The sequence below is a fragment of the Aedes albopictus genome, chromosome 2 (genome assembly GCF_035046485.1).
Source record: "Aedes albopictus strain Foshan chromosome 2, AalbF5, whole genome shotgun sequence".
Classification (NCBI taxonomy): domain Eukaryota; kingdom Metazoa; phylum Arthropoda; class Insecta; order Diptera; family Culicidae; genus Aedes; species Aedes albopictus.
Window position 1 is genome coordinate 400815098 of NC_085137.1, and position 23546 is coordinate 400838643.

General features: G+C 37.9%; 1 protein-coding gene across 1 annotated transcript; it reads right to left on the minus strand.

Moving 5' to 3' along the window:
• Nucleotides 1–4122: 4122 nt before the first annotated feature.
• LOC109407972 (nascent polypeptide-associated complex subunit alpha) lies at nucleotides 4123–21311 on the minus strand. The gene is made up of 3 exons (XM_029879250.2): nucleotides 21155–21311; nucleotides 20483–20659; nucleotides 4123–5061 (listed from the first exon to the last, which is right to left on the minus strand). The coding sequence occupies exons 2-3, from the start codon at nucleotides 20634–20636 to the stop codon at nucleotides 4556–4558; spliced, it is 660 nt and encodes a 219-aa protein (XP_029735110.1). The 5' UTR covers nucleotides 20637–20659; nucleotides 21155–21311; the 3' UTR covers nucleotides 4123–4555.
• Between the last annotated feature and the right edge of the window lie 2235 nt (nucleotides 21312–23546).

Genomic DNA, 23546 nt, shown 5'->3' on the forward strand with positions numbered 1-23546 from the left:
ATCATGGAGTACTCAGAGCAAGAGGAAGATTGGAACACGCAAGAAGCATACCCGAATCAGCAAGAATGCCAATTATATTACCATATGAACATAATATTTCTTTTTTAATTGTAAAGACATATCATGAACGGTATTTGCATCAGAATGACAATGTCGTGATTGCAGCTATTCTTCAAAAGTTTTGGATTATTAAACAAAGGTCACTTTTGAAAAAGGTCAAGAAATATTGCCAAGAATGCATTATTGCTAACGCAAAACCAGTACCACCCATGATGGCACCCTTACCAGATTATCGGACCGAATCTTTCTTGTATCCATTTACGCATACTGGAGTGGATTACTTTGGTCCATTTGAAGTTGCAGTAAAACGATCAAGAGAAAAACGTTGGGGTGTGATTTTTACATGTATGTCTAGTAGAGCAGTTCACATCGAAATGGCTGAGAAATTAGATACAGATTCTTTTATTGTCTGTTTGCGTAATTTTCAAAACAGAAGAGGAAAAATTAAGCACCTTTACAGCGATAATGGCACCAACTTTGTTGGAGCTGACAATGAATTAAAAGAACTAATTGTGAATATTGATAAAAGAATGAGAAACGGTGATGCGGCAGCATTAGCCTTAAAATGGACATTCAATCCTCCCGCGGCATCCCATTTCGGCGGAGTATGGGAGAGGCTTATTAAAATCATAAAGTTATCGCTATATAAAATGCTGAAGCAGTATGGTAGTCGTTTACCACGACCAGCAATTTTAAGATCTGCTCTGATCCAAGTAGAATTTATTCTAAACTCTCGTCCATTAACACACATACCAGTAGAAGATATCGACGACGAAATAATGACACCATTTCATATTCTAATTGGTCGTGCTGGAGAATATGTACCACCTTATGATCCAACTGCAATTCACTTAGAAAAACATCATTGGAAAAAGGTTCAAAACTATGGGAAATATTTTTGGGATCGGTGGACGAAAGAGTACCTTCCATTATTGTTGAAACGAAATAAATGGACTAATCAAATTGAACCTATTAAAGTTGACGATATTGTTGTAATAACTGATGATAAGGCACCTCCTGGAACATGGCTGAAAGGTCGAGTAATCAGTGTTAGAATGGCTAAAGATGGACAAGTAAGATCTGCTGAAATTAAAACATCTAAAGGTATTTATGAAAGACCAGCCGTCAAAGTGGCAGTTTTAGATGTTCGGAAAATTCAAAAGCCAAAGCCATCTTTAGAAACAAATGATGATTTATTTCAACAAACTCAAAACTTTCAAGGAAGTCATGACACAATTCCACTTTCAGAACCGAAGAAACTAGATTCACCAGATTTAATCCCGAATCAAGATGATCATGAAGAAATGTGTATCCAAAATTCAACACAAATGTCTAGTCCTAAGTAAAAAGACAATATTAATATCATTTCATATAATAAGTAATAAATCGCTTATCGACAATTATTATTGTAAATCTAGTAGATTTACGGGGTCCGGAATGTAACGAACGCGAATCAATCAATTTGCATTTCAAACTCAAGTTGTCATTTTCCTTAAGTTATACAGCGCACCGCATGGCATATTGTTAGTTGCAATATGCGCATAGTTGATAATTCTCTGCTACCCAAGACAATTACGTCATAAACTAATCTTCTACGAAGGACCAAGAAAGAGACCCATAAATTGTAATGAAAATAGTGACGCACCGATAGTGGCGGCGATAACAAAGTAGAGATAATAAGAAAGGGACCCAAAAGATAATGAGTCAAATCAGGTAGAATGTATTGTACATTCATTCATATATATAAGGCTTAGCATTAGTAATAAAGTTAGTTCTAGACCACAGTTCTACAGTGTATGTTTTCTACATCCGAAAACCGTAAAGCTCCGGTGTCACAGGGGTTGAGAAGTCCCAAAAAAAATGACCACGTGGTTTATGGACAGCCCCTTAAGGCAATAATAGTCAAAAACATGGAAAGTTCAATAACTACGTAACGGTTGAGATTTGACCATATGCGTAGAACATATTTTTTTTGCAATTTGTCATCGTAATAGGCTGGTATACCCAACCCACTGACAGGCATTGTTGTCAACATCTCTTTTGTTAAAACGGCCCCAAAATGTGCAGATCAAACGAAATTGGGCCCCTAATGTCACTCCATGTTATAGGTATAGGCGTGTCAATGGCGTGGGTTTACCTCACGCGAATCTGACAGGAAAAGGCCTAATTTCCCACACCAAATAAACAGTGCTGTAATGGTTCATTCACACTAAGAATAGATCGCAGAATTCTGTGAAAGATTTCACCGAATTGCAACTGTGAAACATGCTTTTACAGATCTTTCTGTAAAAAAACAATGTTTTCCTATCCAACTGTCAAAATTTCACTGAAAATTCGGCGAGAGCAAACAAATTACCGAATTCTGTGGAATTTTTACATTACGGTTCGGTGAACATCAAAATTTTTACCGCTCGCTACAATTTTCACCGAATTTCTGTGAAAGCAGTAGGCGGCTATCACCAAGCGCGTTGTCAAAACAGAAAGGGTTGATTTTCTTCTGTTAAATTGTTATTCCGTTTACCTCCTTCAAAATCGGTAAACTTAAGTCAAAATGATCAAAAAATATAAGACGTTTAAGACCATTCGCAGCAGAAGGACGACAGGCAGGTTAGTATTTTCAGTAAGTTGTAATTTCCCATTAATAATATACCTATATGCATTTGTATAGTCATTGTTTCTGCCTCGTTGAAGTGTCGTCACCGCGTTACATCGCCACATGTATGACTCCGTTCGTCCCGTTATATGTGTGTTATGACCCCGCTTTATTTACAGATAAATATAACAATTCGATGGATATAAATTTAGTTTTGATTTTGATTAAAGATAACTGAAAAAATATTCCGAAAAGTTCGGTGAACTGCAAATTTTTAACTGAAAAATCACCGTAAATTTGTAGAAAAATCACCGAAAGTTTTGTGAAATCTACAAAAATAAATAAAAATTTCACAAAAATCTGTAATATAAATCACCGAAACGTTCGGTGAATTTGACAGATGAGCATTTTTAATTTTTTTTTAAGAGACGAACCAGTCAAGGGCTGAAAGTCTCTCAAATAAAGATAAATCAATCAATCAATCAATTTTTAATTTTCACAGATTGTTCGGTGAATCAAAAAATCACCGAACAGTTCACCGTGTGACAGCACTGATTTGCGTTGCGTAATGAACCATTACAGCACTGTTTTCAGTTTTGATCAACTTCTTGATGCTTTCTGGATGCAGTTTTGAAAAATTGTGTTAGCTGCACAGTATAACCTGCTATGAGCAGATTTTCTTAAACAAGGCTATGAACATCAGTGTTCAGTTTGATGGCAAAGTTTTGTTAAAAAGCTATCCTCAAGCGGTAATTTATGAAATTGCAAAAAACGTTGTACGCAACACGGTGCAGAACTCGAGTTTTTTTGCACTCGTCGTAATTATCCAACTCGGCAAGCCTCGTTGGATAAATGTACGACTCGTGCTGTGAAAATCTTCATTCTGCACCCTGTTTCACCATTTATGGTCCTCTATCATCCTTTAAAAAGTTTGCACTCAGGAACCTAACACCCTATATAGCAAGAGATATCACTCTGGACAACATTTTTGAAGGATGTTTAAGGAGACGAACGTTGCTTCCGTCGTCTCCTGAATCATACCTCAACTACAGAGAAAATGACGGGCCGACCAACAGCAAGTTGATAGACATCCTCGTGTTATATTGCGACATTTGCACCCATTTAGACTCGGCCGAAATTCATTACCATCACAGTCGAATTTCGCACACGACTTCGCAGCGGCTGGCATGCACAAGTTCGGTTGAGTTCAAGACAGGGGCGTCGGATGCACAACAGGTAAACAAAATAAGTTTGATTCGTGTGAAATTTCGCTGGGAAATGATGATTCAGTGGATTCTCAAATTATCACAGTAGTCTAAACATTAATGAGAAACCCAATAATAAAGCCGAAAAGGTTCTGGGATTTCTGAACTTTTGAGGGTGCTGAAAAATCGACACTTGGCTGAAACGTTACCACACGTTACTGTTTAGCAATCGAGGATTTCTCAAATAAGCAACTGCTTCCAAAATTCCAATTTTTAGCATTTTATTGATTTTTTTCGATTTTTTTTGTGTATTTTTGATAATTTCTAGACTTAGTATCGGTATGCATGTGTGTTTGTGTGTGTATGTTGCGGTAGCATAATAGCAAATTACAGTACATAGTAGTAGTAGAAAAAAGCAATAGAAACACCGTCCAGAAAGTGGCACATGCACTTTTTGTCTGCTTGAGTCAGCCGCCGAGTCTTTTGTTAAGTCGCAAAGAAACCGTCCGTGAACTTTCGAAGCGCAGTGTTCAGAACAAACGAGCTTTTACCAATTTGTTTTTGTTTCAGTGTCTAACTGTACGATTATATTGTTCTTTATACTACTAGTAGGTATTTTTTAATGAAAAAACGGGGAGCAGGCGGAGAAGAGGGGGTAAAGTGAGAACCACGGACCATGGATGATATCCGTTGCTTCTTACATCGTCAGTTCCATGATCGCATTTACGACGTCGTAATTGTTCTCCTTCAGTGCCCGAATGGCCTTGGCGCGGGGTACGTTGGCGTTCTGCATGACCAGCTCGATGTCCTTCTCGTTGAGGCCGGTGTCGTCCACTTCTTCTTCGTCCTCTTCGGCGATGGGGGCAACGGAGGTGGTGGCACCGGACGACTCTCCGGCGGCGGGGGTAGCTTCCGGGGCCTTGAATTTCTCGGCAGCGGCCACCTGGGCCTGCTGGGACAGATCCTCGATCTTGGCCTCACCGAAGATGATGTAGGTGTCGCTGTGGGGGTTCTTGTACACGTCCGGGTTGTTTATCACGAACAGGATGTTCTTCGATTTCCGGATCGTCACTCGGTTGACGCCCTGCACTGGCTTCAGGCCGAGCTTGGACATGATCTTGCGGGCCTTCTTCTCGCCACGGGACTGCTTGGCCTTGGAGACCAGATCGGGCATGCCACCGGACGACAGCTGGGCAGCGGTACCTGTGCACAGGGTGAGAGAAAAGAAAGAGCATGAAGGCTTATGAAGTAGGTATGTATTTTATTACGACCGATATGCCTATGAATTGGAGGATAATACTCTTTTTAGAAACTTCTGAGGAAATCCCTGATTAGAATTTTCGAGGAATTTCGGAAGTAAATCCAGGAAGAATCCCCGTAGGAATTCCAGGAGAATCCCTCTAATGAGTTCAAGCAGAAATTCAAAGGAAATTGCAGCAGGAATCCCCGAAGGAATTCCAGCGGGATTTTCTAAAGGAATTCGAGAAGAAATCCCCTAAGAATTTCCAAGAGGAATTAACGAAAAAAAAACAAAAATCCCAAAGTATCCCTAAAGAATTTCCAGAAGGAATCCACAATAGAACTCCAGTGGAAATTTCCAAGGGTGTTTGGAAAAGAATCCCCAAATGATTTCTAGGAGGAATCTCCAAAGAAATTTGAAGAGGAATCATCAAAGCAATCCCAAAGGAATTCCAGGAGGAATCTCCGAAGAATTGACGGTAGAAATCTCTGCAGAAATCCCAAGGGGGTCCACCGAAGGAATTTCGGGAGGAATCTACTGAGTGGTTCCTTCAAAGTGCGAATAGATCACTGGAAGCATTAAACGTGTCCGTGTCAAAAAAAAAATATATATATACAGTTTCTTACCGATTTTGGCAACACCCGATTTTGGCAACAATTTTTTACCGATTTTGGCAACAAAAAATTTTGACCAAAATTTTTTACCGAAAAATCGTTTGTATTTGTAAATGTATTTATATTTTAGCCTTACTCTTCGTCAAAAAATCAAAATTCAATAAATTTTCCAAAATCAACAATTTTACAAATCATGACGTAAATTATGAACGTCACCTACAGGGATCGTTTTATAACTTGTGAATAGTCCATATTTAAAATATAAGCCAAATTGACGTATAAAAGTAGAAAATAATCCACAAAAAAAAAACTACCGATTTTGGCAACATAAAATTCACCTCGTGTTGCCAAAATCGGTAAGAAACTGTATATATCAACGAAATTGCAGAGGAAACTCCGAAGGAATTTCAGGAAAAATAAAATCAACGACAGAATATCAGGAGCAATCCCCGAAAGAATTTCAGGAGGAATCCATGAAAGAAATCCAGGACGAATCCCTGAAGGAAGTCAGGAGGAATGCCCGGATGAATTCCGTAAGAAATCCCCGAAGTAATTCCAGCGGAAATCTTTGAAATTATCGAAATTACAGGATAAATCTCGGTAGGAATTCCAGGGGGAATTGCCGAAGGACTTCCGGTAAGAATCTCCGACGTATTTCCAAGCGAAATCCTCGAAGAATTTTCAGCTGAATCTCCCAAAGGGATTTTTCCCGAATAGGGGGAAGGATTTGCAGGAGGTATCCCCTTAAGGATTCCTGGAGGAATTCCAGAAGGAATTCTTTTAGAAATTCCATGAAAGATCCTTCAAGAGTATCCTGGAGATATGCCTGATTATAATTCTGAGGAAATTATTGAAGGAATTGCTACAAGATTCCCTGAAGGAACTAGGGACTGTAAGAATTCCTGAATGAGCTTCTGGGGAAATCTCTGATGTAACTCCTGGCGGCATCTGTGAGCCCTCCTGTAAAAATCTCAACCTACAATCTGAAAGAATCCCAGGAACGATCCCTGGAAGCATCGCTGAAAGAATTTCTCGAGAAATACCCTAAGGATATCGAAGAATCTTAGAAGGAAATTTATCGTAGGAATCCATTCTCTGGGGGATTCTTTGAATTCTGGTATCATGTATCCTTGGATCCTGTCATAAGATTCTCTGAACTAAAATAACTCCTGGAGAGATTTCTGAAGGAACCTTCTGTAGCAAATCCTGAAAAAATTCAGGAGAAATCTGTTGGAGGAATCTCTGAAGGAACTCTTCGACTAATTTCTGTAAGAAGTGCTATAGGAATTTCTAACTTTTTTTGCTTTTCAATCTGCTGATAAGTTCATCTGGTGAAGACTTGGGTGAAGAGCATTGTAAAGGTCACGGTAATAGATAGGGGTCGCAGTACCGACCACTTTTGATGAGTACCGGTATTTCGGTACTGGAGCTTACAGTACCGGTAGTACCGGTAAAATACCGGTACTGGAATTTTTTTTATTAAAATGAAGAGTAGCCTATTGCACAGGAAATCTACAATTTCCAGTTGAATTCCGGTTTTCAGAGATGTCATATAAGCTATCCAGAAAATACTAAACTGAACAAAAAATAAAGATAGACAAAAAAGATAGAAAGAAATGAGCTGTATGAAACTGTTTTTGGAGCTATTCTTAAGCTTCTGCGCAGTTTCACAGGCAGTATCTTGGTGAGCCTGAAATGAAACAGGAACAATATGACATGTACCCAAATCAGATAGATAGCTACAAGGTGAAGACAGAAGTTTTAACTGATTTTTCATTGATGATGATACTACCATAGACCAATTTCAAGACCTCGATGTACCAAAGAAAACCATTAAATTTTCTGTGTCCAGTCCGGTACCCAATAAATATTCATTACCGTGTATTTTTTTTCCGTGTAAATTGCCTTTTGTGTAAAATATATTTAGCGTGTTACACCAATCTGACAGCTCTGACAGTAAGGGACTAAACATAAATTACGTAAAGTGAGTACCGAGGATTGTTCACAATCTACGAACCTGACTGCGGAAAAAATCGTGACCATGACGCCGCTGATACTACCAACGGATTCTAAAAAATGAAGAAATAACAAGAATGCCTAATATAATAAGTTTTATTCCAAGCTAGTTAATTCATTTCCAAAATTCAACGTTAATTGAACCATTCATTACTAAGATATCCTGGATTTGCATGAAGGTCGCATATATGAAGTGTTTTTGTTTGTCAATATAGTTGGTTTTAGATGTTTTCGCTTATTTTCATTGCATATTAGCTAGACTAATGATCGGATTTCAGCTCTTCGGGAGAGATTTCACAGTACCGAAAGTACCGGTACCAAGGATAAGTCAGTACCGGTATTTCGGTACCAAAAAATGGTCGGTAATACCGGTATTTTCGGTACCGGTACTACCGGTACTACATCCCTAGTAATAGAGCATGGCACGATGACTGGTCGTATTTTCTCAAACTCATCCAGATTCAAGCACTGCTGAGTCGAGGACCGATCAACGACGGATCAAACGTTTAATCTGCGGGTGGTCTTTGACAAAGTTCTGGAATATACCGTCAAACGGGGTGAGTCTTGGGGTGACTTGCAACACTTTTCAGCTTCAACTAACAAAAAAATGTTGATTAAACCTTAGATAATTAATACATAGATTTCCAACTTAACCATCGCAGTATGCATGCGGTTGGCTTCGCTAACCTAACGCCATCTGTTGGTCGACGGGTGAAGTAAACCACCGAAGGAGGTGCGCTTTTCAGTTGAACTACCCTGCGCACTGAATAGTTTCACTGAAACCTTGGCAACTAACGTGTTGTTATTGAGTGAAAACAAATGACAACAAAATGAGACGAACTCAACACGAACTTGCAGTACGCGCTTCATAACTAGGATTTTCAGAAGGTAGGACTTCAGAAGGATCATCAGAACAGTCAACTCCTGGGAACTTATGCTGTTAATTAATGATCGATACCTCGTCTACTCAATCGAATTTAAAACGCCTCGTAATTTCTGCAGCCTCTATTGGTCTGAACTCAGGAAGGCTTCTCGCTGCACTAATTTTCTTCATCCTGCATTCGCGATTTTTTTGGATTGGGTTGTACCTCGAAGCTCACAGTACCATTACGCGTTCCCTATGACTATATCTGGGTGGCCCTACATATTCTGGTACAGCTTTATTATGTTCCAGGGCTAGTTCTGATAGAGATGGTAGACACATGGACACCGTTGATGTAGAGCAAGTGTACTGTGTAATTACATTTCTCAAATTTAATTATAGAGACGAACCAGCCAAGGGCTGAAAGTCTCATTAATAAAGACAAATCAATTAATCAATCAAATTTAATAAACGATTTTTATTGGAAAAAGAAGTTTAGATGGTAAAAAAAATTGCTGGGGTCGTCGTATAATCTTCTTGTCACTAAAGGTATATATGAATTAGGATCTCGCGTACCATAGATTTCAAATTCTCCCGCCACATCCATTGATAAATTTCTTGAAATGAGTTTCACTCCACGTTTGCAGTTCAGAAAATGATCAATTGATCTCAGCCTACAAATAAATTGTGCTAAAGGTTTTTTGCCGCTAATAATACAACATAATCAATCTTCACCCTTGATATTTGTAATGCGAATTTCAGAAATCGACGTCAAATGTCTTCTTCCATTTCTCACATCGTGCGAGCTGATCCAAACAAAAAATAGTGTTAGTTTGTGCTCAAAATTACGTTAGGCCAACACAAATTATGTGTCACACCTGCTTATCACCAGAACTGTATGAAATGTTTGGTCCGGAAGCCGTACTGCGATTTTTTTTTCGGTTCCAACTTGAACGAACGCGAATTGACATCTTGTTAGAGTGAATTGATAACACATTTCAAACCTTATTTAGAAGGTTGCTTGGATACCTTAAATTACAGGCTACAAATGCGCAGGGAAGAGTAAGTGAGTAGTTCACCCGTCGACCACCATTCTCTGATAGGCGCTACTGTTTTGTTGCCAGCTATTTTCTTAAGTTGCATATCTATGTATTAATTATCTAAGATTAAACTCAATTTTAAAATTCAAACTATTTGTAATAGTTTTAATAGCCGGCCCCTCTATAAAATAAAGTGAACAGGTTATAGATTGATTTATTTTTTCATGTTGAAAAAGCCAAATATGGTCATTTTTGATACAAGACGTCGTGCGGGGTGACTTGCAACATCCAATGTACAGTGACCGGCACAAAAAAAGATCCACCATAGAGTGGTTACAGTTTCTAATGAAAACAACATCCAAAAATGATAAAATATACCTTTCAATGAATGCAATTCATCCATTTTACATTGTTTTAGTAATCTCTGCTGAAAAATATTAGGTTTTTGAGGAATAAAGTGATTTCTGATAAGATTGTGAAAAATGCTTAAAAATAGGGTATGACAGAAAAAAAGATCCACCTAGCAATTAATTCTGAAATTTCAAAATTTCATATGTTTTGCTTCTTGGTGTATGCGAGATGGTGATGTTTTAGACATCTCTCTCTCTCTCTCTTCTTGGCATAACGTCCTCGCTGGGACAAAGCCTGCTTCTCAGCTTAGTGTTCTATGAGCACTTCCACAGTTATTAACTGAGAGCTTCCTCTGCCAATGACCATTTTGCATGGGTATATCGTGTTTTTTTTTTCCTTCTAAACCATAGGGGGATAAATCTGCTCATCAGACACCCTAACAGGAAGGTTAGGGTAGTGTGGGGTTAAGGCCGTCTTCTACAATGCCGGTAGAAGCCAGGACTACTCTCTCCTCGACCCACTAAAACACATTCCTATGGTCGCCAAACCCTACGTCTCTCCGGAACCACCAAGAAGGTATTGCTTCAGAGAAAGTGGGTATATCGTGTGGCAGGCACGAAGATACTCTATGCCCAAGGAAGTCAAGGAAATTTCCTTTACGAAAAGACCCTGGATGTTTTAGACATATGAAATTTATTTTGACATGAGTTTTATCAATTTTAGGGTGATATGGGGCGAATTTATTTTTCATGGTGAGTATTATGGGTAAAAATTTCTCAAAACTACAGAAACTATTTGTGAGCAAGAATGAATGCTTTTAATTTACAAAATAACAATAATTCAGCTTGCAGACATACAGGGATGTACTTTTTTGGTCAATTTTTATGAGTTTTGGTCGACTAATGCAAAGAAATGCACATGTTGTGAAGATTATTAAGAATTATTTGATAACTCAAAACACCTTCACGTTTGTGTATCGCAATGATCACCTCCATTTGCTTGTTGGAGGTATATTCTATCATATACACATAAATAATTACATATTTTCAATGTATTACAAGTGGTAGACATGGTTCTCACTTATAATGTTAATTTTTAACATCAAATTTCACTTTCACACCAATACATTATCAGAATCAAAAGTTTACAAAAAATAAAGCATCAGATCATCTAGCCGTCTTCTGCCATATTTTTCGTTAGAATGCAAGGAATATATGTGCTGAAGACACCAACATGATTTGACGTTAGTCTCTTACTCATTTCGTGTATGCGCATAATTTAACACATATGTAATTTTATTTTGAAAGTTAACATTACAAGTGAGCACTATGTGTACCACTTGTAATACATCGAAAATTTGTAATTATCAATGTGGATATGATAGAATACATCTCCAGCAAGCTTAAGCATAAGCAGATGGAAATTAACATTGCGATACACAAACGTGAGTGTTTTGAGATATCAAATAATCCTTAATAATCTTCACAACATGTGCATTTCTTTGCATTAGTCGACCAAAACTCATAAAAATTGATCAAAAAAGTACATCCCTGTATGTCTGCAAGCTGAATTATTGTTATATTGTAAATTAAAAGCATTCATTCTTGCTCACAAATAGTTTCTGTAGTTTTGAGAAATTTTTACCCATAATACTGACCATGAAAAATAAATTCGCCCCATGCCCATATCACCCTAAAGTTGATAAAACTCATGTCAAAATAAATTTCATATGTCTAAAACATCACAAGAGCATACACCAAGAAGCAAAACATGTGAAAATTTGGCTAAATTTTGAAGTTTCAGAATTAATTGCTAAGTGGATCTTTTTTTCTGTCATACCCTATTTTTAGGCAATTTTCACAATCTTATCAAAAATCACTTTATTCCTCAAAAACCAAATATTTTTCAGCACAGATTACTAAGACAATGTAAAATGGATGAAGTGCATTCATTGAAAGGTATATTTTATCATTTTTTCATGTAGTTTTCTTTAGAAACTGTAACCCCTCTATGGTGGATCTTTTTTTGTGCCGGTCACTGTAAATCAGTGATTCCCAAAGTGGGCGAAATCGCCCCCTAGGGGGCGAAAACGATATCGAAGGGGGCGAAAATTTTAAAATTAGAAATTGGGGGGCGAAAAATCCAACAAGGGGGCGATTTTCCACAAACCATTTCATTTATAGTGATTTCAGGTATTTTTTGACAGTTTGGTCGCAGACAGACGTTCAAGTTTGACTCAGCAGCTTGTGTAAAAAACATGGCCGCCACAAATTGCCAAGTGGCAATCAGCGAACAGATGGCGTTAGCGACGTTCATATTCAATCGCTGCCTCACATGTGCGTTGCGACCAACAACTGTCACCACGGTCGTCCTCCAGCCGGATGGCGGGAAAAGACCGCACCTGTTGCACGCTAATAATGTTTCCACATAATGTGTGCAGAGTAAATGACTTTTATTTATTGTCTAACATCTTTTGCACAAATTAGCGTAGGACTCTTGTTAAATATTTTACACATCATAACTTTTATTTTACATAGATTTGCTTGAATAAAACTGCATTTGGATGAACTTCACTCGCATTGGGACATCTTTGTGAATGTGACGCAAATGTAGGAATGATTTTGACAGTGTTTGTTTTGATTTTATTTTTCGCAGAGAAAATAGGTAGAGAAGCGAAGAGTGAACAGCCGCCAGAACGGCAACACTTTTTCTGTTTTGATTTCATCGCTCGGATGCTGGCAACTGCAGCAAAGCAGATTAATCCACCCATCGAAGGTAGTGCCTATCTCGCATACCGCATTTGAAAACTATTTATACTGTTGTTTTATTAACTAGGCATTATCAAACTGATGTTCCAAAATGGAACAATTTTCATTAATTCAAGGAATCAATGTTATTTATACTGTTATCCATGGTATTTAAAAACTTTGGTAAAAATATGTTTCAAATGATTGCAATACTTATCTTCACTTATGCGGTAATCGTCAAGGTTTGTTGATTTTGCTCGATAGGATACCAGTTTGACGGTTCGATAAGGTATTTTTGGCTTCACACTCTTCGCTTCTCTACCTATTTTCTCTGATTTTTCGATGGGTGGTAAGCAGGGATGAGAAATGTACTGGAAAAAACGGTTACCGGCTGTACATTTGACATTTTTCCACACGAACATCACAGGCCCAGCCAAACTAAAACTGTTCGAAAAATAAATTTCATAACATTTTTTTTCCTGCAGCCTTCTTCTTCGAAACGGTTTCCAAGCGCGAGAGCGCCAGTACTCGAGCACAACGACGACAGAAATTTCTGTCTCTCCCATTTTCGCATTTTTCTGCGTTTCCAACCGCTTCTAGACAAAAATCTTTACATGCATCACAAAGCTAGGAGTGTGTTCTAGCTATTTGTGCAAATCGATTTAAATTATTTATTAAAACAAGTGAGTTATTAGCAGTTGAAAATATTTGACATTTTTCTCTGTCATCCGCCTCAGCATGACTGCTCATAAATATTTTCGTGGAGAAGCAAAAACCATCAAGCGTCTGCTTGACTGCCATCGGCGCGGCGTGTGATGGTATTGGTGCTGCCGTTGTTTTGTTTTTATTTTACTGCCAGTATCGATGAACGCTAAACAGAAAAAAGTCTCATTCTCATGCCTGGTGGTAAGTAAGCGGCTGGAAGCACGTGGTTTCTCAAACTGTCAACTGAACGTGACTTCACTGTGGCAATCGGTTGCCTAGGTGTCGCTAGTGAAAATTTACATAGAAAATTTGAATAAATTTGTTCGAGCTAGAACGTCTGTCTGCGGTTTGGTCTCTTCGTCAAGAGTAGTTTTGTCATTAGAATTGTCCGAAACATAGTCGAATAATTCAGCTCGATTAGGAAAATTTTTATGTCAATTTTGGATTCAACAGGCTTATAATTATCATCCCATGACGAATAGAACACAGTTACCAATAAATAGAGTAAGTTCCCCTTCAAGGGGTTGTAATTGTTTATAGAAAAAAATCACTTTGAAAATCAAATCTCATCCAAAGTTCAATTATTTCGGAGAATTTGATCATGTTCTTTTTTGAATCATCAGCCATTCACTGGAAGCTCTTCAGTTCTCTTCTAAAATTACAATTTTTATTTTTTTTTCTGGAAACACAGCCACGGTTGAAAATTGCGAACTATCAAATAACATCTGATTTAAAATAATAAATCTACTTAATGCACTTAATACTTAATACATGTTTGAAATTTTAACATTTATGTAGTGAGTAAGCATGTTACACTTTTGTTATCTGATATTTTTTTTGAAAATGAAGTAATTATGGAAATTTGCAACAAATTGATTTTATAGATTCTATATGTATCAAGAAATACGGAACTTGTCTGTCCTTGGTTTGTCTCAGGCGTGAATTCAAAACGCGATTTTTTTTTTTTTTTTATTTCTTAAAGCTTTCATTTCCAGACGCGAATGACCCCTGTGGTTAAAACGTCTATAATATAAAAAAAAAAGCTTTCATATATTTCAGGATATAGGAAAACTATGAAAGTATTTTGATTTTACCAGAGTTTTTCAAGCTTCATGTATTCTGAGATTTTGTGATAGAATTTTAAATAAAGTTCGGAACATAATGATTTTATTTCAGGTTTGATTTTACAAATTTCTCGCTATTCGAAGTTGATACAGTAGACGTTCGATAACTGCAACATGTTTACGTTTCACTTAGCGAACGAAATTCGGTAACTGCAACGACTGACAGATGTCAACAAGTTGTCAAACGACAATAAATAACCGTGAACGTGATCCGACTGTTCATTTGGGCTAACATGGCGCACGATTTTGACGTTTGGCGGTGCGATAACTGCAAATTTGTTGCACTTACCGGACTTGCAGTTAAAAAGCATTGCAGTTAAACCGTTTGTACCGATCGAACGTCTACTGTATTCAAGATGACATTTTACGCCTACATATTTGGTAAAATTGCTGATATTTGCCACTCTACTTGAAAGGTTTTTGTTTTGTTATTTGGCATATTTATTACAGATTACCTAATTTTCGGTAAAGTTTCAATATTTGCCGAACTTTTGAAGTTTTTGTCAGCAAAACCAAGACGACTTACAAAGCTGAATCCCTACTTTCAATCTTCTTTCTTCGATATTTGAAAATAATTATATTGAGTTACATTTTCTTGAATTTCTCCAAAAATATAAATATAATATAAAGTTATTTAGTCACTATTCTGTTTTATAATAAATGTAAAATGTATGAAAATGTAATGAAATTTGTTGGCGCGTCAAAACATTTAAAAAAATAAAAAAAAATACAGTGAAAATAAGAAAACTTTGTTCCAGTAACCTACGAAATAGACATAATTTGTAGATTTTAATACAATTCCAAAATTTTGAATCTTATTTCAAAAAATGCAAACTTAGGGGGGCGAAAATATTTTTCAACAGCTTCAAGGGGGCGATTGCTCCGACAAGTTTGGGAACCATTGCTGTAAATCCTTTTTCAAACACGCAGATATTAATTTTTAGTTTCAAGCATATTTGATAAGTATTCTTGCTACTATTGTGATATCGTTTGGGCTGACATAGGGTAATTCGCCAATTGTTGAACGGTTAGTACCGGAATTTTGGTTTTCATTTGTTTTTCCGTGCATAATTCCACTTAAGTTGAAAAACATCCAGTGAACGTCTAGATCTACTCATCCCTTATACTGCCCATTGAATTTGTATTCCCTTAAATTCCATTTTCTAAGAGAAAATAGAACATTTGTATGGGAAGTCTGGAACCCAAATGTTGAACACTTCCTTAAGCTAGCTCATCCTAATGTTGGACGGTTCTCGCCAATTGTTGAACGGTTGAAGCTTTGTTCGTAATTGATGACGTATAACCCGACATCAACCTATCATTCACCTGTTTTTATTTTGGCCACCAAACCCAACATAGACCCAACAGTTATCCGATGTGAGTCCAACAGTGGGCCAACATTTGATAAAATTTGACCCGACTTTGACCCGACATCCGATATTTTTTCACTCTGGCGGATTTTTTTCCAGGTTTTTCGTGTTTTGTGCCCAGCTAGTCCGAGCTAGTGACAATTCATTTAAATGACAAGTAATCACACATTTGAAGAGAGCTCTAGTGGACTGAAACCATTTTGAACATGACTAGGTGCAAAAATGGCAGAGAAGATTTGATTAGAAGCGAAAACGATAGAAGAAAAGTACGCCTTTAAAAGCCCCTGAAACTCTCCTAGAAACCCATGGAACCCACTCAACCCCCAAGAACACTCATGGGACGACCCTGAAATCCCTTGAAACCCCATGGGTTGCTCCTGAGCCTCCTGGAACGCCTTAACATACTCCTGGGAGCCCCTTAACACTCTGAATTCCTCTTGAACACCTCTGGAACGCCCTTGAAACCAATTGAAAACCACTGGAATCTTTCTGAAGCCCACTGGTACACCCCTAGAACATTCCTGGAACGCCCTTGAGACCCCATGAAATGCACGGTTAGATAAAGTGGAAAAAATTCTAGCAGTCATGCTAACATCGTAGGTTATGCCAGTGTTCAACAATTGGATCATGGATGCATAATGATGGTGTGATAAGAAAAATATTTTTTACAATTGAAATTACAATGAAAATGTGGTTTTAAACAATTTTAAACTGTCAAGGACATCCTTCCAGTTCTTGTAACTATGGTGTGACTTTGATATTTGTGGTCGATTTGCCAGCAAAACTTATTTCGTAACAGCGATTTCTTAAAATTAATCTTAAGAATTTTGCAGTTTTCGTGTCATCAGCGGTACAAAATTTGCAATCAATATTTTTGACCTAAAATATGTATAATTTTGTAACTTAATTGGATCAATATCGTAACACACATGTATACGCATCTACATCATACGTTTACGTTGAGCAAAAATTACTTAAGTAACATTTATAATCAAATTTTCAGAAACTGTTCAACATTTGGGTGGTGTTCAACAATTAGCGAATTACCCTACTTAATTTTACATTTGTTTTTACATAGGAAATTGAATTGTGAATTTTTATATGGAAATATTGGGCTCATAAACACCAAGTTACTAATTGTTAATTTAACATAAGTTTTAATGTATTTTTCAGTTCATATGATGATTCTTCAGACTTTTGCTGGTGAATTACTAGTTGAACAAAAATATTTCGTTTTTCTGGACTTTGAATTGTTAAGAAAATGAGTGTTGCAAGTCACCCCGTCTAGGTACAATATTTCAAAACATATGAATATAACAAAGATATTGTAATATTTTTATAAAGTAAAATGGAAATTCATATAGCTCATTATGTATAGAATCCGCATATAGAATATTAGTTTTGGGAAATTTTGTTTTCATTCTTTTGTTAAATTTCTGAATATTTTGTTGGAACTATTTTCATAAAAGTAAAAATCGTGGCTACTACTCAGATAGTATGTGCACTTTATAGTTCAACTGAGTTTTGGTATGTAAATGTCCGGTTTTTATGTTTTATTGATAAACATAGACAGAAGACATCAAGTGTTGCAAGTCACCCCGTTTGACTGTACCTTTAAGACTCACTAACTGTTCAAGCGTACGATTCAATAAAAATAGGTATATGAGCTTTGGTCGATAATGTCAAAACAAGACCGGCTTTGCGAACGATTTTGATTTCATCGGCATCAATTGTAGGGCTATGGAGGATGCTTATGGTCCTCTGAAGAAGAAGTCGATTACTCTACCAAGCCGAAGTACATGATTGCAGGCAGAGACAGTGGCACGCCCAGTGGTGTTAGTGCTGAGGTAATTTAATAAGGATGTGTTTGAAGTAGTTGAAGAATTTGTTCATCTTGGAATACTGTGGGGGGGGGGGGGGGGGGGGATGAATGACGTTACCCGTGAGGTGAAAAGACGTATTGCAGCTGTTATTAGAGCTTTTTACGGATTGCGTAATAAGCTTAAGGTCCCGTAACATACGAACGCAAACAAATTCAAGCATAACTTTTCAATCCGACGTAACTCGCAAATGTAAACAAATCCGGGTTTTCAGCTGCATGTATGATTCATAAAGCAAATTGAAGAATCCACATCAATGTATGATGATTTATTGCTTAATTTGTTTAACTAAGCATATTTTTCGAAACGACGTATCTAACTATTTTGATGTTTACAACTTTACTGATAGATACACCGTTTTGATATATGAGAAAACCAAACGACGTATCTAGCCAAAATCCTAAGTAACAGATACACCAAACTGGCACCATACAAAAGCGACGTATCTCTAACCAACCCGGTGTATGTGTATTTTTGTCAACATTCATTGTGAAAATTATATGGAATAAGCAGGTTTTGTTTCTTACCTAGTGCGTGCTATATCCCTGGTGATGTTAAGCATGAAAAAACTTATGAAAAGTATTTTTATAAAAAACTATTTTAGTGAAATGGTCGTCAACATTGATCATGAATTTACTCAGATCAGTGAAAAAGTTAGATACGTCGATTTGAAAAATTATGCTTGAATTGCTCTGTATAAGACGCAGATTTTTCCAACACGTTCGGGGAAACTGGAGGAACATCAAACAAAACCGACGAAGAAGAAGAAGAAGTTCTACTATACGCTCAGCGTTGGATAAAAGATAGTCTGTGTAGCAAACTAGATATCAAGGTAGGCAGGAAGATTTCTGCATATTAAACATATAATTTTCGCCAGAAGTTTGGGGAAATTGTAAAGCAGTACCTACTCTAGACTATTCTGAAAATAATCATTATGATTTTGAATAGGATATTCTGTAGGGATTTTCAGAAGCTTACGTTAAGAAGTTTTCGAGTAATGTCTGAAAGAACCTAGAGAAATACCTATTCTTGGAATAATCTAGAGATGAAACTCTGCATGATACTGGACTACATGAATTCCCAGAGGAACTCTTATTTCGCAGTTAGACTCCTGGAAAAATTTTCACAGAAATCGCTGGAAGAACTGCTAAAGTATTCTTATTCTCAACTTTCAGGACGCCGTTTTCTTCCAGATATTTGCTGTCCCCACAAAGTTTTCTTCTGAAAATCAGTTTCAAATTCCTTATAGAGGTCCCGACGAGGATTCTTTTTTTGCCAACTTTTGCTGGATTTTGTAAGGTATTTTCAAAAATGGCTGTAAGGGAGAGTAGTGTTATATTCCAATTATTTTGTAAGGTCTTCTACTCGTTTGAAACGGATGTTTGTATGGGTTTGACACATGATTGCTGTTCCAATTTGGACGCCAACGCTGCCGTGTGCAGCATAGTTGTCCCATGTTAATAGGGATTCCTATAGAACATGAGACAACTATGCTGCACACGGCAGAACGCCATTCTAGTTTCCCTCAGGATTTCCTTCCAACAGATTTTCGCGAAGCTTTACCTTTTCTAGAGGATTGAACATATCAAAAAATAAAACGGGCAGATTTTTATCGAAATTCCTTTAGTAGCTCTTAATGAATTGCTCAAGGGATGCATAAGAAAAAATTGAAAAAAAAACTAATCATGTAAGCAATATTGTTTTTTAGAATACGTAAGCAATATTGTTTTTCACAAACTTTTGAAGAATACAATAAAAAAACATAAAAAAAGACATCCGTTACGGAAATTTTGGAGGAATTATATTGTAAAAAATCTTCAGACATGTTTTGAGGAGTTTCGTCCAGTAATTGCTCTAGCGATTAATATAAAAATTCGTCCAAAAAATCCAACAGGAATTTCACCACGAAGTATTTCGTTTCTCCAGCAATTTCCTTCAATGTTTTAACAGTTTTTCTTAATAGCAAATCAGACACTTCAAAAGAAATCTCCGTAGAGGAATATTGAGAAAGTCGTGCAAGAGATGATAGGAATCAATTCATAAGAATTCGAAAAATATCATAAGAGTGCCTTGAGGGATTTCCACGGATACACCCTGAAGAAGACCGGGTTGAGTTTCTGGACTTTTGTTGATGAACTTCTGAAGAATACTCAGTGCACAAAGATTACACAAAGATCCTTCAATATATTGACAAGACTGTAAAAATCTTCCAATTCTATTGAGAATCTCGCAAAAATCAAATACCGCTCCACTATGTACAAAGTGCACCTGCTGATGTTTAATTTCAATGGACAGATAGGTGTATTGATAGTGTTGTAACTGTCTATTTCAAACAACCAAGCATTAACAAGTCTTGTTTTATGAGAAACGTCCTTGACCGGTGTTTTAATCTTATCGCTGTTTTACCGGTGTACGAGCTTGCACAATGTGACGTAACAAGCGCCGACACATGAATGGTGTAAAAAACACACTTGGAAACCAGTTTTTCGCATGTACTGCTGCTTCTATGCTTCGCACTTCCACCTTTCAAACGAGCCACAAACACCAACACAGAGAGAAACACGGACCATCTCTCGAAATTTGCGCGCGCTTCTTCCTCATCATGCTTAATCACACACGGTCACGAGAACCACCCTCCTCCACCCGGGAGGGTCACGTATGACTCACTCACTCACCTGCATCTTCCAGCTCTGGGATTGTGTCCTCGGATTCGGTGTCACTTGGGGCATCCTCCAGCTTGGCTTCTGTGTTGTCTGCGGAGGTGCTCGGGGCAGCAGAGGTGGCCGCGGCCGCAGCAGTGCTTTCCGTGATTTCAGTCAATTCTGGCATGTTTGCAATCGAGATTTCTATTCCTGCAGACGAGGGGAGAAAATGCAAACAATCCGATTAATCCGTGAGGAACCGAGGCTTTTATACCCTTTTTGTCAAGGGCGACTTTTTTCGTGGCTTCTGCGGGGAAAAACTGCTGTACGATGAGTGCGTAGAATCGATCAAAGAAGTCGAAGGTCAACTTTAATGAGATTCACTGGAAACCGCAACCACATCCGAGACACTTATTATCGTATTCTTCCGAGTTTTCTTTGCATTCGCGAATTTCTTCTTCCCAATCGGAACACCGGGAACCACTTTTCGATAACCTCAACGATCTATTTTTATAACATTTTTGCCGCAGTTCAATCCACCCTCTTCTTCGTCAAGAACGAAATTTCTTCACTTAACAAATGCCATTTTGGCCACTTTTCACAAGCTACACCCGCAGAAATCGTCGATTTTCAGCATGCCTCCGTCTCCATCCCCATCGCCAGCAGATTTTCCACCGCAAAAAGCACCAATTTCCATCAACTTACACCACTTTTCGCAAAGCAGCAAGAACAAATGCGGTATGAACGATAGCACAAGATGCCGGAAACAGAGAACGAGCACACTGATTGGTTCGGAAAGGTAAACTTTGCAGCAGCAGAGTGCAAGCAGAGAGAAGCGCTGCTGTTTGACAGTTCTAGCTGTCAGCGGCGATCGCGATGACAGCTGAAAGAGGAAACGAGTGGCGCCACACGGGCGGTGGGTGAAAGAAACATCAGCTTGTGCGAGATAGCCCAGTGGGCTTGCATGCACGGGAAAATATATTCAGATTTTCAATGATATCAGATCGATTCTCGCTATATAAACTGTTCCCGTTCGGAGAAAACCCGTAGAAGTATGTGATGAATGACTTCTTAATAATCAAAATCCTAAAAAAAACCGTAGAAGCTTCACGTTTGAAAAAAAAAATCTTGGATAGATCGACTATTTCAACACATGAACCACAGACAAACAGACGTAACACTTCGAATATTTTTCGATTCAAATCATAGTCACGGAAACATATTCGCCCAATGCTGAAAGGCCTATGTTTGGCCGACCACCAACTAGGTGGCGGTAGTGAGCATATGTCAAACTCGAACAAAAACGATGCGAGCGCCACGGTTGGGTAGTTGGCCAACTATCAAATTTTGAAAAAGACCGTTAAATCGGAATTTTTGACACGCGAAAATCGATGTTTCTCCTAAACCGTGTTGTAGGAAGCAATCTTAATAAATTAAATTGTTCGATATTAGATTATATAACAGTTTTGTAAGCGATTTAGAGCATCGCCACGGGCGTCCCTATCTGGGTCCCTATCCCTATTTCCGGGCCCTGAATAGGGACCCATGTTCACACCGGTGGTATCTAAACGGGAATGAAAAATAAGGACGCGACATGGGATTAGCGATGGGTTTCCACATTTGGGGACCCACTCAAATCTTGCACTGAGTTGCTATTCCGATGGTTTGTGTGACGTCACTTTCTTTATTTACATTTTGCGGTGAAGTGAGCTGAGTAGTGGTGTGGAAAATGAACAGCAGTGGATAAATAGAGCAAGAGGTGAATATTGATGTACTTTGTCTTACGTGACTAGATGTTTTCCAGAACCCTATCACAAACAAACAGACGCAGCACTAATAATTCCCACGTACACCGATTCACGTTTATTTAAAAATTTAATAGTTGGCCAATTGCCCATCTGTGGCGTTCGCAGCGTTTTTGTTCAAATTTTACATGCGCTCACAATTGTCACCTAGTTTATGATTGACCACTTTATTGGCCAAACTCAATCCTTCTAGATTGGGTGAATATGTTTCGGCGACTATGATTTTGAATAGCAAACGTAACACTTGAAAGAAATTGCTATTAAAATCATCGTCATGTGAACATAATCCCCAATGCCAAACACGCTATTTCACAAAACGCTCAGTAGGTGCCGGTAGTGAGCGAACGTCAAGCGGCAGCAAAAATTATGTGAGCGCCGTCTGCGAACAATTTGCAAACTACAGAATATTAGGTTTAAATATTCTTTAAAAAATAAAACGATAAGAGATGACTAGAGGGAGACCGGAGACGTCTGCTTGTTTGTGACGAAATGTTAGAAGTGTTACGTGTGCTTGTCTGTGACCCTTTATGCCTTTGTCACTTTATGCAGGATTCATCAAAAGTTTGGACATATTTAATTTGTTTTAATTTGTACTACGTCCAATAAAAAGTAAGGACCGCTTTTAGCAACGCACGGTGGAAAATCAATATGTTTTTGAAGTCCCTAATCCCAAAATAGAAGCCACTGGTGGGAAGGTGGGGTGCTATCCTAAAATAGCACCCGAAAAGAAGTGGTATAATAGGGATAGCGATGAGGACTCCCGTGGCGGTGCTCTTAATCGAGTACAGTTGTGGGTAGTTTAGGCACCGACGAAGTTTAGGTTTCAATAAAAAAAAAAAAAGAAAAGAAAATGGAAGTTGAAAAAAAATGTGATTTTATTTTATTTCATGTGAAGAATTCCTACAATGGCACAGCCGGTGGGATCGTGTGGTGTGAAATATGAAAAAAATAGGAAGTGAAATGTGAAAAGTCGTGATTTTTGTTTGCAGTACAAGCAAGCGCAAGAAAGTGATTTGCAATGCGTTGCACCCCTTGAGCAGCAGCTGGAGATGGTTGCAAGGTGAACAGGTTTGTGTTTGCCATGGTGAGCTTGGATAAGGTAAGGTAAATGGAAGAACGATTATGATGACACACTTCCCTGACTTTGGTGATGTTATTAAAACATGGAAGAAACAGCATCTTTTTCTGCATTCTTTGTTCACTATCCAACCATACGGGTTGGCTCGTTTGACTGAAATCAACAATAGCCCTGTTTGTCTGTCCGGTGACTAGCCAACCAGACGCAGCACGCG